The sequence below is a fragment of the Thermobia domestica genome, chromosome 2, assembly GCF_964235325.1.
Source record: "Thermobia domestica chromosome 2, izTheDome1.hap1.1, whole genome shotgun sequence".
NCBI classification, from domain to species: Eukaryota; Metazoa; Arthropoda; class Insecta; order Zygentoma; family Lepismatidae; genus Thermobia; species Thermobia domestica.
The window spans coordinates 119,444,116-119,461,411 of NC_137455.1; the positions used below are offsets into that span (position 1 = coordinate 119,444,116).

A 17,296-nucleotide genomic window follows, 5' to 3' on the forward strand; every position below is an offset into this window, starting at 1 on the left:
GCACATGGTCCAGGCAACCGTAGAACAATGTTTACACTTCTTGTCCTAACATTAGGGCCAGAATACGGGACTTTCTTCAATCGCGTAGACTTTTCTTTACCAACGTAATAGTTTCCATCTTCATTTACGAGAATATCGCTCTCAACATTGTCACTGGTCTCAGAGTTGGTATCGTGCTCTGATTCACTCACGTGGTCTTCTTCGTCGTGGTCAGATTTTTGATCAAAGTCTTCAGTTTCAAACACTACTGATGAATTTGGCTCTTCCTCATTCCACGTCGTCTCCAAAAGCTGCCGAATCCGGTCCTGTTCCTTTTCATAGGCCATAATTTCCACGATATCTTACACGAATAATTTCAGCTACAACATACCGCTATTCAACACAGACAATCACTGATGCAGCATAAGATAAGAAGTTCAGGGGATTAAACAAAAGATGTCACCATTCAACACTGATAAAAATAACTTATTGTTGCAACAATGAATGATAAAAGCAAAAATTCAGATAAGAGAAAAAAAGAAAATGACATACGTTACTAGGCGCGTAGGGGTATATTTTACCCCCAGTGACTTTGGAACGTATTTTCGTCACGATTCTTTTTCAACTACTGAGTTGAATGATTTTGAAGGCAAGCTTATACCTTTCTAGAAAGGTATAAACTTGCCTTCAAAATCATTCAACTAGAAAGGTACTAGGAGGGTCAGCAGTGTGGCCAACCAGCAAATATCTATATCACAAAATGCTCACACCTGGGGGTAAAATTTACCCCACGCGCCCAGTTACGGGTTAAAACTTTCTCTCGCTTAGGAGAGCTGTTTTATACTTTGATAAGGCCTCTTCTTCGTAATTGCATCTAAATGTTCCATCCTTGGTCTTCCTCCTGCCTTTCCCTCTATCAGCACAGTGATACAATCGGAGTGTCGAATAAGATGGTCAAGCATGCTGTTTCTTCTTTTTCCTATTATACGCATGATCTGTCGTCCTTCATTAGCTTCCTTTAGTACGTCTTCATTCATTTTCCTTTCGGTCCATGATATGCGCAGCATTCTGCTCCAACACCATGTTTCAAATATTTCCAGCTTGGATATTTCAGCTTTTCTCAATGTCCACGTCTCTGATTCGTACAGCGCCACGCTCCATACTAGTGTCTTCATAAATCGTTTACGAACGTCCAGTGACACATTTCTTGATGTTAGTAGTCCTCTTTTCCTATTGAATGCTTGTTTAGCCTGTGCTATTCTGGAACTTATGTCTTTTTCATTTCTTCCGTCCGAGAATATTAGACTTCCTAAATAGGGAAACGTCTTAACGTCTTCGATTTTCTCTCCATCTAGCCATACGTTTGCCCCTTCCAGTCCTGCTCTTGTGTACTTTATCACTTTCGTTTTCTTCTTATTTATCTTCATTTTGCATGTTTTTTCCAGTTGGTCGTTCAAGTTTGAAAGTGCTTCCTGCATGTCCTCATCGTTCTCCGCTATCAATGCAATGTCATCAGCAAACCTTATTGTGCTGAAAACCTGACAATTTACTTTTACCTTTCTCGTTTTTATCCAAGAATTCTTTCATAGCCTTTTCTATATAGACGTTGAACAGGAGAGGTGAAAATCCACATCCTTGCCTCACTCCTTTATTTATTCTTGCTTCCTTCTGATTTCTTCCTATAAGAGCTGTCTGGTTCCTATAAAGTTGGTATATTATTCTTCTGTCTCTGTAATCTACTCTCAGCTTCTTCAACGCTCTGAACATATTCCAATCTACGTTGTCAAAAGCTTCCTCTATATCTACAAAGCGCAAAAACTAGCTAGATCAAAAAATATAGCGTTTTCCGGATACCCTGGTGTTAGCACAAGGTCTGAAAAGTTAAAAACACGGGTTTTTAACTAGTGTCTAGATACATACATACAACATACCCAAAAAGAAAGTTTTTGACCTTTTGCAAGCTAACTCCCCTCTTTCAGTACCCGCTAACTGGACTATCAATGGTGTTCACAGTTACGTGAAAGAAGATAAGAGAGATAATTCTCTGGGTAGACACCATGCACCACAACCTCCACCTTTTATGGGTGCAGACATTGCTCGTAATAAAGATGAGAATTGTTTCGGAACCAGTATCTCGTATTCTGAGAGTTCACACACTTAAAGAGCTGGAATAACGCTTTATCACTGATAAACAAGAGAATTGTGTGCACATAACCGTCCACTATCATCTGATTAAACCAGTTGCAATATCTAACATGTTCTACCTTGACAAATGGCTTTATTCATGCATTATAGTTACATGATACGCCCGCATGTGCAACTGGTGAAGCACACTTCGACAAGTTTAGACGGAGGCACCAATTTATTGAGCCAGCTGTGTCAACTTTTCTGATGAAATAAAATATATATATATGAAATTTAATACAACCAATTTGATTTCATTTGTAATATTATATATACAAATGAACTTTAAAAAATCAATTCAAAAATTAGACTCGCGGCGAAACGAAAGAATGAAATGTTTTATGGACTCAAATTCATACCAAAATCGGTAGGGGACATACTCCAAGTGATTAGTACACAAAATATTGTCACACTCGAACCTTATGAAATCTTAACGTTTGGATTAACTTATTTTCGAGAGATTGTGAGTTAGTCTCTTCTGTAGATGATCTAACCAATTAATTTTTACTTTCCGATAGAAAAATGTCTACAGTTGGAAATCATGAAAAAATGGACGAATCTGGCACATCAAATTTCCGCTCAAACTTCTAATAAATCTATTATTATTAATATTACATTTCTCTCTTTGGAAAGCAATTATATAAGACCTATGAATAAAAAATGTTAATTAAACAAAATCATGTTGTTCTCCAAAAATAGTCCTATATGGAAAACAGAACATTTTTAAATGTTTGTAGTAAAATGACACCTGTTTAATTGAACGCTAAGTTATGTTATGTATATATATTCATATTTTTATATTTTTCCTTATAAACGAAAACATGTAAGTCCAAATAGTATGACAGACGAATCCAAAAGCTTTATAATGATATACGCAACACCAGAAGAAGAGGAAAGGACGACTACCACCACCACTACATCTTTCGTAAAAAATTTTACTAATCTATGTTCTAAGATTCTAGGGGAAAAAATCTAAAAGCATAAAGCATCTTCTGACCATACTAAAAATCAAATTACTTTCTTTACTACTATTGAAACAAAAAGAATTACCGGTATTTGCTGAATTTCTCCACTAGGTGTCACTATTTGCTGTACAATTTGAATACCCCCTTGTTGGGGTGCAGTCTGATTTTGAACCTGAGGTGCCTGCAACTGAATCACTTGTGCCTGATGCTGTTGAGCTGTCTGAGCAGCTACCGTCTGAGCTGAGGTTGCTGCTGCCTGAGTCTGATGTACAGCTACTGTTTGTGCTGTAGTAGCAGGCGCTGTTTGTGCCTGTTGAAGATTAAGGTTTTTAAGATGCAAAGTAATTATTTCAATAGAACTGTATATTCTGTTATAAATGAATATGAAATAATCAATATTATGTCATGCAATATGCAAGTTCTAAGGACATAAAATTTGAAACGAATTGTTCCTATTACCCTTATTACTTTAGTAGTTATTCTAAAAGGTCTCATTCTAAGTATGACTTGCTTATTATTTGTAAATTATTCTACCATTAATGAAAACATTCCCAAACATCACAATAGTTATCAATTTCATATGCTTCCAGTTTTATTTGCCCTCAATTTAGTCAACACTATATTAACTGACACGCAATCTTATTGACTTAAGTCTTTCATTTTCGAGTGAATGCCATATACTCAGCATTAAATCTAGAAATACATCATTATCTTTCATTCTACTACGTTACTAATAAAGTCCAATATATTTAGAAATTCATTTGCAGTTATAGTCCGCGTCACCCGAATTGGCGTATGCCATCAGTCAATAAGCTCGAAGTGCCTTGTTACTAAACCTTCAGGGAGGAATGTAATCATTCATAATTGATTTTGTTCGTATTTGTGGACAATTATGAATGATTAGATTCCTCCCTGAAGGTTTAGTCTGCGACCTTATTGACTGATTGCTGATTGATGCAGCTGTACCGATAGAAGTTTTATGAGTATATTAAAGTTATAACTGATTATATTAATAGTCAAAAATTTCATCATCTATTACATAAAAATCAGCTCACCTGCTCAGCATTCTGAACTTGAACTGCTGTTACTGGTGAATTTGAAGAGTTTCCTGAACCACTACTTGTTGGTACCACACTGATAGTTTGTACCTGTCCACCAGGTTGTACTATTTGAATGGTCGGTGTTGTACTCTGATTTGAGCTTGTACTAGGCTGTGATGATTGCTGCAAAGCAGCCTGATGTTGTTGGGCCAGTTGAAAATAATAATGTACCTACAACAAATAATTTTAAGTATTGCTTTAAACAATTTATTTTTCTTTCTTCCTTTTAAAGAAGTAATCATTTTCAATACAATCTTATCTGAATATTTAAATGAGTTATCACTATTTTTTTTTTCCGCTTTAACAATAGTCTGCTTTAACATGTTCCCAGAGGATGAGGACGATTATTTTTTGTTTTTTAAATAATTTGCTTCGAAAAGTTAGCAGTAGCTTGGAACGAAGTGAAGGTTCACCAATGTTAATTACAGACAGTAAAAGATTCATAAATAAACAGCAATAGCAACAATCAAACGTTCGACTGAGCTAAACGACTGTAAATCAGATCGAAATACGATGACACGAAATTTGTTTCTTCGTTGTTAACTGTAAACGCTGTAAACTACAGGTACGATTATGTACCTTCTTGTAATTCTTGTGTCCGATTTATCAAAACATTTACATACTTCAACAAAAAAAGGTAAAATTTTACACTAAATGCCAAGTGGGATCCTGATTGTTTTTCACGCCAAGATTGTTTATACGCTTTTATTTTAAATTTTACCCCCCCCAAAAAAAAAAAAAAAATAGAACCAATATATTACAAATCACGTGAACTTCATGGTGAAATTTCCTCATATTTCAAATCATCTAGAGGAGCTTTTCTTAGAAATTCTTTCAGAACATTTGTTACTGCTGTATGTTTCAGGAGACCAATAAATTCAAGGGAGAAAGGAGAAAACTTTCTCCACTGAATACAACTTTTCCAAAAATACATGAGGCGGTAGTTCTGTTTATTTCTTTTATGTCTATTACTCGCGAGTGCATAAATACATCGACACTACTAAGGCTTCATATTCTATACTGCAAATGTTTCGATTATAGTTTTGATTCGAGATAACTTTCTTTCTTCTAAAAGTTAGGCATTTTCAAAGGAATCAATGGTGGTTAACATAGGCATGTTTTGCTGTATCTCTAACATTGTTCGTCACTCTGTATCTCCTGCCTTTGTTTTACTTTTTTTTAAATCAAATTTTCTCAATATTTCTCCAAACATTTCGAACAGTTCGTGACGTTTGACGAATCTTTTCCGGAATTCTGCGTTCCATGCCTACTAAATGCACTTTTTAACATTCATATCCTTGCTTCTATTTTCTATTCACACCTGAAATCCTCACTAACAATGGTACATACAGCCTTCCCCGCTGGTCTAATGGCTAGCACGTATAATCTCGAGTTCAATTCCCGGTGGGAGAGCATAAAAAAATTAATTTCACAATAATTCACTTTCATTAACCATCCGTCTCATTTAGGCTAATCCATGGGTCGTTATACCAAAAAAATTCATAACAGTACCTAAGGACCTAAGACTAGTACTTGTACTTTCCTCCGACTGTCATACTTGACACACTACTTGACAGCTTTTCCAAAAATTTTCTAACATACATAATAGAAATTATGCCTAGTTTTTTGTTGAACAACTTCTATACTTTATAACTTTCGGAATTGTTCTGGTCCTAGCTCATGTGGTTCCAGAGGGAGCTCATGTGGTTCAGGTCCCACATTAAGTTGTAATCAACATCTCATAGCCTTGGTGCTGAAAAGGGACACATAATCCAACCATCTTTCCATTGATTTTAACAGTTGCGCATATTTTCCCTGACTTCTTATTCCTCTTTCTCTTCAAATTTACTTCTATAATACGTTGCTCTCATTTTATCGGTTTCCCTTCGATATTCGTAAATCATCTTTGCACATCATTCATATAGTCGGCATATAGCATCGTATACCTGGCATTAACTATATTCAACCTCCTTTTGTAATCATGTTATCTGAAGAGCAAACTAACTCAAGTCGAATTTAATTTTGAATACATATATCATCTCATCATAATTCTCCATTCTCTCATTCAGCCTTTCATGGATTTAATACTCATAAATAATGTATTTCTGAACGGAGTATCATATTATTATTTGTGGTTGCTTGATTGTCTAATCCCTGTGAAGTCAAAAGTATTAAAAAAAAAAAAAAAAAAAGAAAAGAAAAAAAAACCAAATAAACTTTCACAAAAGAGTGTAAGTACCATGTACTGTGTTTCAAATTAAAACTTACCTGATCGGGATTCATTGAAGCGGTCCTTACACTGGAATCATCTCGACTTTTGTTTGGTTTAATATCATCTCGAGGTACGATGTCTATAAGGAAGTCAAACTGGTCGAACTTAGTAATTGCCATCGCTATATCGTTTCTCTGAAAAGAGGAAAACAACTTCTTTCGTATTTGATTTTTTTTTTTTTTTTTTTTAACGCTCTCCCGACTGTTATATACTTCTACACTATAACGAATTGTAAAAAAATGTGAATTTCATGAAGGCATCATAAGTTCTCAGAACGTCACTAAATTTGCACTTAAATGTATTGGGAAAGAGAACAAATGAAGAATAAAAGAAGAGAGTTGTTACGTAATGCGTTTGCATTTTGAATGCAATTGTGGTACACGAGCAAATATCTGGAAAGGTTAAAGTATTTGTGTAGAAAGTGTATATTCTGTTTTCAAACAGGAAACAAGTTAGAAGTGTATCACGAGTAACTCTGTTACTTTGCTTTAAAACTTAAGAGAGTTGTTTAGAAAAATAAGCTTAAAAAGAGGAGTAATCCGGGAAATTACTGTATTAGGTCTAACTGATTTGCATATAATTTTTCCAACATCTAGGTTTCCTTTCTTAACAAATGAAAATTAAAAAAAAAAAAAAAAAAAAAAAATGGCACAGACTTGGAGTGAAATTTACACTTCCAACATGGCAGTTGTAGAAAGCCCCATATAACTTTTTTTTTTTTTTTTTTTTAACGAAACCTATCGTAGAACGTATTTCGTAAACGGAAATTGTAATGCGATAAAAAGTTATGAAACACATGCAATACTAATATATCTGCAAATATCTTATAAATGTATAGCCAGTAACATTCATTTATTTACTATAGCTACCAAATAACCATAATATACTTCCAATCAGTTAATATCTCCTTTAATTCTGATTACGGATACATGTTACATGTACCATACAGAAGTCACTATTCTTCTAGTACAATATGAATTCGACTTATAAGGCTCTCAAATCACTCTAAATATCACTTAAACAAACCTGTTAAGATATTATTGTTACAATTAAACCTAACACAGCACCCGATATATAATATAAATTTGTATCAGGGTTCAGTCCTACTTTCCTAAATTCTTTCCATCCACTTGATGATGATGAATAAAATGGTAGAATGAAGACAGTGGGAGAACCCCGAGAAAACCCATGCACACTGAGTTTTTCAATTACAAAATCCACTTGGTGCGACCTGGTACCCTACAAACCAGAGCTATCATGGCCCCGTAAAGATATCGAAAGTTTGAATCTCACGCGTTCTGAATTAAAGGCGAATGTGAATAAAGAGAACGATTCAGGGCAAAGCTGAATAAAAGAAGCAAGTTGTTCTTACGTAATGTGATAGTTCTCTTAGATGCTTTTACAGTTTGCTTTATTCAGGCGTAGCAAAATTTTATATTGTTGTATTAGTATTTATAATCTCTGCAATCTAAGAGAGACCAGGGAACATTTTCATTTCTTCATCTTATGTCTTTCTGAGTTTACGTTTCGGTATCTTTTCTTGTTTCATATTTTTGACAAAATTAGGCTCTACCTGCACTATTATAGGCAATGTAACAACTCGATAAATCAAAGCTAATACTAGCGGAGGACGAGACAGATCTAAGATCTACATCGATACAATATGTACGGATGAAAACTTAAAATTTAGCGAAAATTTCTTGTTGGGTGGAGGTTTTTTTTTTCTTTTTTGGTGGAGCACCAAAAATCCGAGCCCTAATTATTACTATTGTAATTAATAATAAAATATAGCACTCAGGACTTTTTTTTTCTGAGACAAGACAAGTGAAAGGTATTGAAAGAGATAGAGGAAATGAAATTGAGAGTAAAAAAACTATGTAAAACGATTAGCACTAAAGTAAACATAAAAGAGCTAAAAAATGTAGAAACAAGACAACTGTATATATATATATGTTACCTGTAACGTTCGTCGTTTATTATCTTCAGTGTGAACCCATGCACGTAACGTTAATTCATAAATAAATATTTCAGCAGCTTTTGCAAATAACACTGGAGCTTCAGCACTGATCATTTTAACATCTTCATCAAGTTTCATTATTTTCTTGATACGGGCCAACGGCAATTCCTGTGTTTTGAGATCCATCTGAAATCAAGACAAATCAACAAACAGCATTTAAATTCATCAAAACTCATGACAATCAATAACTGGAACTCCAAGATTAAAATCCAATAAATTCCATTCCCGGTGAGGCAGTTATTTGATACCAGGCCCTTGATATACACATATTTCACGTAGAATCCTAAAACGAAAAAAATTACATCAAACAATACATGCTAAATTTAATGGTGGTATTTTTAACTTCCAAAAAAGAGAGGAAGTCGAATTCTTTTTAAATGAAAAACAATAATTTTAATTATGCTTCGAAATGTGTCAGAAAATAAGGAACTTTCTTTCGAACATTTTTATTTTCTTTGAAACCTCATTTGGCTTAGAAATGACATTGGAAATAATTCAACAGTGACCTTTGTGTATTTTCTGTAGTAATGATGATTATCAACAATTTTTAACTTTCAATCTATATATATTTCTGACATACTACTCGAATGCTCTTCCTCAGGATGATTAATTACTAAATCGTAAAAATATTGGCTATTCATTTATAGGGTAGAGTGATTCAATAGCAAAAACTAAATTGTACAAATGAATATATTCTAGCACTTCAATCAATGCAATACTCTGCGAAAGTTTTATATAGCTATTTCCTATTTATTACTTAAGACCTAAAAGCGCAATTATTAAGCCTATATAAATTAATGATTTTTATTTTCGCCTAATATTATCGAATTTCTATGCAATCACCAAAAATGCGTTATTTATATCACCAAAACTACGTTAAACCACGTGTTTTCTTTTCCACATCAGAGAAATTATATGCATTTGAATGCGATATAGTCTTAGACCGTCAATGTTGCTATATCAAATTTGTATAAATTTTTGTATCTAGTTTTTGTACAAAATAAGAGATTATTACTGTTTTCCTTGTACGAAGTTCCTTACATTTATTTCGTTAATGGTAAAATCAATAAAATATGTATTTGAACTATCTATTTACAAAATTAAATCATAATCTGTATGTGTGTATTGCACAGAATTACAAGATGTATTTTCATATGTAAAAAGTGCTTAGTGAATTTTCAATTTTTGTAGCTTATTAAACATACTAAGGAAAGGCTTTTGAATAATTTCCTAGAAATATATAGATGGGAAGTTAAAATTTGATGATCATCATCACTACAGGAAAACACAAAGATTAATATCGTGTCAAATTTTCTAACCGTTTTCAATTAGCTGCTAACACATCACTGGCTGGCTATACGCATAGGACACCAGCCTTTTACTTCTTCTAAAGCTGAGAATAGTGAATTTCGTCTAAATATTAAATACTATGATAAGTAAATCTTAAAAACTCTGTTAACCTGAGAAAGTTTCAAATTCCGCAGCAGAACAGAAATCGACTTTTTGAATAGAATTAAGTAATTCTTTCTTAAACAGTATTCGGAATGTACGGAAGAAACAGTGAAACCTCCCTAAAGCGGACAGCCGTGCGGAATCAAAAATTGTCTGCTATAGAAAGGTGTCCGCCTTACAGAGGTTTCAATATTTTCTTACGTAAATTAATAAACAAGGTAATATGCAATTAGAAAAAAAAAAATATTTTTGCATGAATCACGTATTTATGAATATTACCAAAATGTTACTGTACCTGCATTATCTTGCGCCATCCAATTCGAGGCACAACATGGGAATAAGATTTATAGTCCTCTGCACTTTACACTTATCGCTACTTACTACGTTTTCGGTGTGTTGCTTTAATTTGTGAGTTAACTGCAGTCCACCAATGAATTTTTTAAAAGACAATATGCGTACCCGTGGTCAAAAATACCAAACTTGTCTTCTGTTTGGTTAGAGATTCCAGCGGGACAGTAGAATGATGTGTCATTCCAAACAGTGGGCAACTGTCAATCACTTTTGTTTCTGAAGCAGGTTGGATGGGAGTGGAATGCAAGCAAAGAATATAAGGGTGTTGTGAAACAGAGACCCTTCCTCTGGGTTGCTGAACAGACAGTTGAGGAGGCAAAATGTTGTCACACCCACATGTTCTTCCTTGGTGACATACGTATGAATTACTAAAAGTGTATTTTTACTGCACTTTCCAACTTGTTTCTAGAGAAAGTGTCCGAAATACGGAGGTAAATAATACCTATATAAAAAAAGGAAAGACTGTCCGTGTCCGTACTAGAGTGTGCCCGCTTTAGAGAGGTTTGCCAATATGTTTTTTCCTATTACAGTGTTTGGGGATTACAAAATATGTCCGTTATGGGAAGTGTCCGTTAGTAGAGGTTTCACTGTTTTTTCTTTGGTCTTAAAACAGCACTGAGAATTAGTCCTTTATAACAAACTGTTCTCGTCACATTTTCGACGCCGATTTCGGAAAAAAGTACGTGAAACGAAGTTCGTTTTCTTCCTATTACTCCCATCTAAATAAATAATTCTCGATTCTTCTACATTTTCTGAAATTTTCCCTGATGCAATTAGCTACATAGTCTTTCCCATGTTGACGGAAAAACAAGACAAAGAAAACATGACAACGATGATAAGTAAGTAATATACTTTTTCCTAATCCACTAGTGAATAATGAATATAAAAAGAATTACAACGCATCTTACTATGAAATTAAATTACAGACCTAATAAAAATTCCTGCACAAAGCAAGAAATTAAACATCTTACCTGAAATTTTAATCTGTAACTTTAGTTAAATTTCATTCAGAAGTTAGAAAATTTCATCACATATGAAAGAAAAAAGTCAAGATAGGACATTCCTCGAAAAAGGGTGGATGTATGTACATAAAACTGGCTGCGTTATGCAGAAGGATGATCCGTCTGTGTGTGTGTCCGATTTTGACGTCTCATCTATCTTAGGAAAAACCACGGGACCACTATCGGTTGCCACCATGTGTTTTGGCAATAGCACTGCACTCTAAATTCCACTGTAGGAGGCTCCATTGAAGTACAGGAACGCGAATCTTGAGTCACTCCTCCTGTGGGCTTTCCAGAGATCATGGACAATGGTGACAAGACGAGATGCAAGTGCTCTCTTTAATAGACGAAACCCGGAAAAAATCCATGAGATTATCATCACGTGATTTCACTTGTATATCCTGGAAGGGAATAGTCTGCATGCCGGTGTCTGTCGCCATCTGTTGCAAAAATCTCTGTGTACAATGGGATGTATGTAATGAGACCTTATCCATATACACACAGACTTGATTTATTGCATTTCCATACAAACGGGGCAGATCTTCCGTATAAATTGTTATGACGGTATGTTGTTCATAAAATGCTAAGTAAATTTTGCAGTTTTAGCCACCTCCCGGTCGTTAACTTGCCTTCATTGTAGTATCCCGCGACAATCAGAAATCCCTTCGACAAACTTGCTTTGCACTGACGAATAAAGTCAAAACGAGTTTTTGCGTCTTGTAGGGATACGTTACGGCTCAAATTTGGCCACAATCTGATAGATGCGGGCTAAGGAAAGATTGGCTAATCTCTAGAGAAAATGACTGCCCCAGGTAGATTGTCTACTCTGTACTTGAAAAATTACGGTTTCAGAAAGATTTTCTTCTCCGCAAATAAAACACGACTCAGAACAATTCAAAGTTTCAGTTATGATAGCATACCGATAAATTTGAGAGGCGCGGGATGTAATGTGGGGATTTCTTAATTGGTTACTTATTCAGTTATACAGTCCTATAAGCTCCCAGTATATTTCTCCATAAATAATAAAAAAAAGTTTAGAAAAATAAAAATGCAAAAGATCTTTTTTTCTTTCTTTCTTTTTTTTTTATGGGCATCAAAATTTCGTTACAATTTTACTACATGACATTACTAAAATGCCTGCAGAAAGTATTTGCGTTTTTTATAAGTCGTCGCAGAAAGTTGAAAAACGTCGTGCTTTGGGGTATTATATAAAACAGCTTCAGAACTTTTGTTGCTGTCATGTCTGAGAGATTTCATACACTTCTGCGAGCTATGAATCAGGTTTTAAAAAAAGGGAATCAAGAGAACAACGAAAGGAACAAGAGAAGGAGTACCTGTTCCAAACTTTTAGGCACTGGCCGCTTCAAAGGCATATTGAAGCTAAATACAAACAATCCAGTTGTGTTGCAATATATTTCACGCGAATGAAACATCAAAACGGAATTACTTTGTAAAAACTGATTTGGTGACAAAGTAAATAGTGCTAAGTTATGTACATTACATATCGTTTTATAATAAAACATCTATAGTGTATTTTGTTACTTTTTTCAATAACAGCGAAAAGTAGAACCTGGCGAACAAGAACAAGAGAAAGCATCTCTAAAACGTTTGTGAAATGTGGAAAAAGGGTGCGACCTAAAATTACTAAGTTTCGAAGCATATTAAAGAGAAAATGTTAGGTTAGAAAATATCTAACACCTACCAATTGAGGTATTTCGGGTAGTGCGACTGATCCAGGATTAATGAAACATTTTCTAGTGAAATACGAACAGAATTATAAGACGTTTCCAGAAAACTTTGCCCACAGAAAACTCACCTTCAAAAGTAAATTACTCCGTGTAGATTTTTCGATAAGAGATAATTTACGTCATATGTTAGGGCTATTAATGAAATATCTGATTATAAAATATCAAAAAACTTGCATGAGTCATATTCACAAAACTATAAAAAAAAAAAAAGTAAACTACTCCTCGTGATATTCTCATGAAAGTGACTTAAGAAACATTATAGGAATAATAATTAAATATTTCATTATAAAATATGAACAAAATCGCCTGAATAATTTTTGAGAAACTACTCTGAAAAGAAACTTACCCCTAAGAGCAGTGTTCGAAGTGTGAGGGGCATGGAGAAGGTTTGCCCCTGCCCCCAATTTTCTGCGAATAATAATAATAATAAAATCCCCTTATGTTGCATTATAGAGAATCATACACGAAAATGCTCTGAAACTGATTTTTTTATACTATCAACTTTTAAACATCTTCCCGCGGGTAAACTCCCGAACCCCCCCACTCGACTGAAGGGTATTCCAAATCCCCGGAAAGTAGTTATCAAATTATTAGAAAGATGCAAAAGTACGCTTTAATAAAAGTATATAAGCTCCATCAATTTAATCTTAACACAACACCTAATGAACGAACAGTTGAGCAAACTAACATTTTTTTTTTTTTTTTAATCGCATAAACTATATTTTCCTCATGAATACTGGAATCATGTATTTCTTTATCTTTGTAGACACAAAAGAAGTTCCCGGTGAACCCACAACAGTACTTTCCGATTTCAGTTTAAACGAGTCCCCTCAATATACTGCCTTTTGTTTGGATTGGGCTTATGAATGATTTCTTTCTGTCATGTTACCCTTATAGGCAACTAACATATTCAACACGAGCTCTTGCGTAGAAGCAAGAGGTGAACTTCTTTGTAGACATCTTATTTTAAAAACAAAAGGTAGGAAAAATATAACAAAAATGTTGGTGTTGCCAACTTGAAAATTATTTCTACTTAAGTAATAAAATCTTTGATGTGCATAGCAATTCAATTACCGTGTATAAGAATGGATTTATTAAACATGTATTAGCATCCACTTTCCATTCAGTCTTGATCACTGAAAAACCAGAGTTGGTATGTCTTCATCACTGAGAAACCAGAGGCGGTATAGCATACCACCGCATACCGTCTCACTTCTACCACTGCCTAAGAGTGAACCCTTTATGAATATTTTTGTAAGAAGTAATTTACCCAACATCATAGAGTTATTAATGAAATATTTATTTATGAAATATGAACAAAATTGCATGAGTCGTTTTGAAGAAAAACATTCCGAGAAACTCATCCCAAGAATAAACTACCCTCATAAATTTTCTTCAGGACAAATGAGTTATGCAATAATGTCAGGTTATTAATGAAATAAAGGGTGCGGCAGAAACAGTTATACGATTTAAACTCAGTGGGAAAGACAAGTCGCAATAGTTAGCGTGTTGTTTCGTCGTTGGAACAACGTCATGCGCAGTCACTTGAAGTTTCTCACACACATAGTCAATAGCTATGGACTATTGGTCTCATGAACACCGTGTTTGCTGTTGAACGTTTTTTAAAGAACAAGGACTCTGCAACAACGACGCAGTGAAGTTCAGGCGTAGTTTTAACACTGGGAGAAATTGAAAAGTGCCAACGGGAAAAAGTATTCTGAACTGGGTGAAGAATTTCCGAGCCACTGCATCAACCAAAACAAAATAAAAATAACCAGCTCGCCCACGTTCTGTGCGTACAAAGTCCCAGGCGTTCTGCGTGTCGCCATATTCGCCATGTCAGACAGAGGTGTACGAAAAATTATTACACCAGAATTTACACTTCCACTCATACGAAATTCAATTGGTTCACCAGTTACGTCTTCAAGAATACAACGCACACATTCAATTTTGCCCCAGGTTGATGGGACTAACGTAAGACGACTCAAACTTTCAGCATAAATTAATAATGTCTTATGAGACACACTTCCAAATCAATCGGTGTGATAAGCATAATTGTCGTTACTGGATACCCGAAAACCCACGGTTGATTCATAGCTTAAAAGTAATGGTGTAGTGTGCTGCCTGCTGGAATGGACCTATTGAGAAAAAAACTGAATGTCACGTCCGCTCGGTATCTGTCCATTTTCTAATGTCACAACTGAGAAGGTTCTGTCTTAGGCAAGTTTGTTTCAATACGATGGAGCCACATCGCACACAGCCAATGCAACCATGATGACTCTTCGGAGAATGTTTCCAGAAAGAATTATTCCTCGTAACGGTGATGATATATGGCTTCACACTCTCCAGATTTATCTACGTGCGATTTCTTTTAGTTGGGATATTTAAAACAAAATGTCTTCTGACAAGACCTGCAACCTTGCATGCTTTGCGTGATTCTATTCGACATGCAATCCAACAAACTGGACATGGTGAGAAAAACAATGAATGTTGTACATCGACGTGCAAAGATGTGTTTGGGACTCAATGATGTACACCTCAGTGACATTATTTTTAAGACGTAACCACTATATATTTCGCTCTTGTATGTACTTCCTAGAAGTGTAATAATTTCTGCAATAAAGGTAACTTATAATTAACATTTTTCCACATAAACATCGTTTAAATACTTCTGCCGCACCTCTATTGGGTGATATCAATAAAAATAAGTAACTACTCCTGAGAAGTCCTGCTCGAGAATCGGAGTAACTACGCCTGGAGTAATCTCCTCCCTCAATTTCGTATCAATAAAACAAGCCACTACTCAGGTCTAGTCTGCTCCAGATTTATGAACGTTTACTCGCGCTTCCTCTGCACGTAGCACTGAGTCGTATCAATAAAAGAAGTGATTACTCATTTCTCCCATTCATCGCGCAGTCATTTCGTTGTTTTTAACCTATGGCGTAGTATCTTAAAAGCCATGAAACGGGCAAGTAGCAACGATAGCTTCAACCAAAGTGCATTTGTGGATATTTTAAAAGAGTTTCCAGTGGTACTTTCAAAGTCACAGCTACCAGAAAGTAAACGAAGGAAAGCCGAAACTTTGAAGGTAATTACAGTGAAATGCAACGAAATATCAAATACATCTACGACTGAGACACAAATTCAATAGAGAATCTTTAATATTCGAGCGAGAATAAAACAAAAATAAAAAAGAAGAAAAAATAAAAAAAAAAGGGGAAAGAAGAAAGTAATACTGAAACCATGGGAATGAACCTATTTGAGCTGATGGATGTTGATTGGAATCCAGCAATATCAAGATTAACACGACAAGCACATATCACGTGTTGTCCAAGGTCTTTGTAGATTGTTTGGCTTTAAGAACGAAATCAGACACTTGGCTCCTTTGTTTTCTTTTTTTAAAAAGTCCAGCCACCCACGTCATAAATCACGTCTATCTGATTGCATTTTTCACACCATACGTGTCCCCTTTCGCCTTGACATCAACAAAATACATTCTCATGTATACACCCTTTCTATCAACGTTGAGTTGAGTTGATTATTAGTTTAACGTCCTTTTCAGTAGCGTGCCTATATGAGACAGAACCCACTGATTAACGTGGAATCCAAACCACATGAGCTCCTGCCGGGAATCGAACGCGGGTCTCCTATGCCAAAGGCATGTACGCTAACCGCTTAGCCACGAAATAGCTCTTCCTATTAACGTATTACTCTCCAAAATACTAGGTTTCTTTAATGCCACTTGTATATAGTCAAGTGCTCCGATAGCACCCGGAAATGTATATTGTTCTTGCCACTCTGCCTTTGCTGTTTGTATAGATATTACGCACACTTCCGGAAACAATCCATTTTCAGGTAGTCATAGACAGTACTTTGAGCCACACCAGAATCCCCTGACATTCCGACCTGGAATCCCGGATCACTCACGTAACGCAAGAAAACCAAGGGCACCGATTTCTCTGTAAATTTGCGGGGAGAGGGCATTCAGATGCAGAAGGTATATATATCGGGATTTTAAGACAAATTGCACTCTAATTATGCCAAATATTGTATATTCATAAATACAATAGGGGGCCCACATGAGCTTTGGGGGACCCGGGCCCCCACAGGATCGGCGCCCTTGAAGAAAACCCGCATCTTTTCATCATTACGTAGTCCACCACCCCGAATTTCGGTTGATTCTCCTTAAAAAAATGTTGTGCTAATCACTACATTTTCTTTCATAAA

General features: G+C 35.2%; 1 protein-coding gene across 2 annotated transcripts in view; it reads right to left on the reverse strand.

Moving 5' to 3' along the window:
* The window catches only part of Nf-YC (nuclear factor Y-box C), a 63,698-nt gene that overhangs the window by 21,449 nt on the left and 24,953 nt on the right, over positions 1 to 17,296 (reverse strand). For both annotated transcript variants that reach the window (XM_081745458.1, XM_081745453.1), the window contains exons 3-6: positions 8,458 to 8,643; positions 6,497 to 6,634; positions 4,184 to 4,399; positions 3,214 to 3,438 (exon numbers count right to left, since the gene is read on the reverse strand). In XM_081745458.1, coding sequence (XP_081601584.1) covers positions 3,214 to 3,438; positions 4,184 to 4,399; positions 6,497 to 6,634; positions 8,458 to 8,643 — 765 coding nt within the window. The remainder of the gene's footprint in view (positions 1 to 3,213; positions 3,439 to 4,183; positions 4,400 to 6,496; positions 6,635 to 8,457; positions 8,644 to 17,296) is intronic.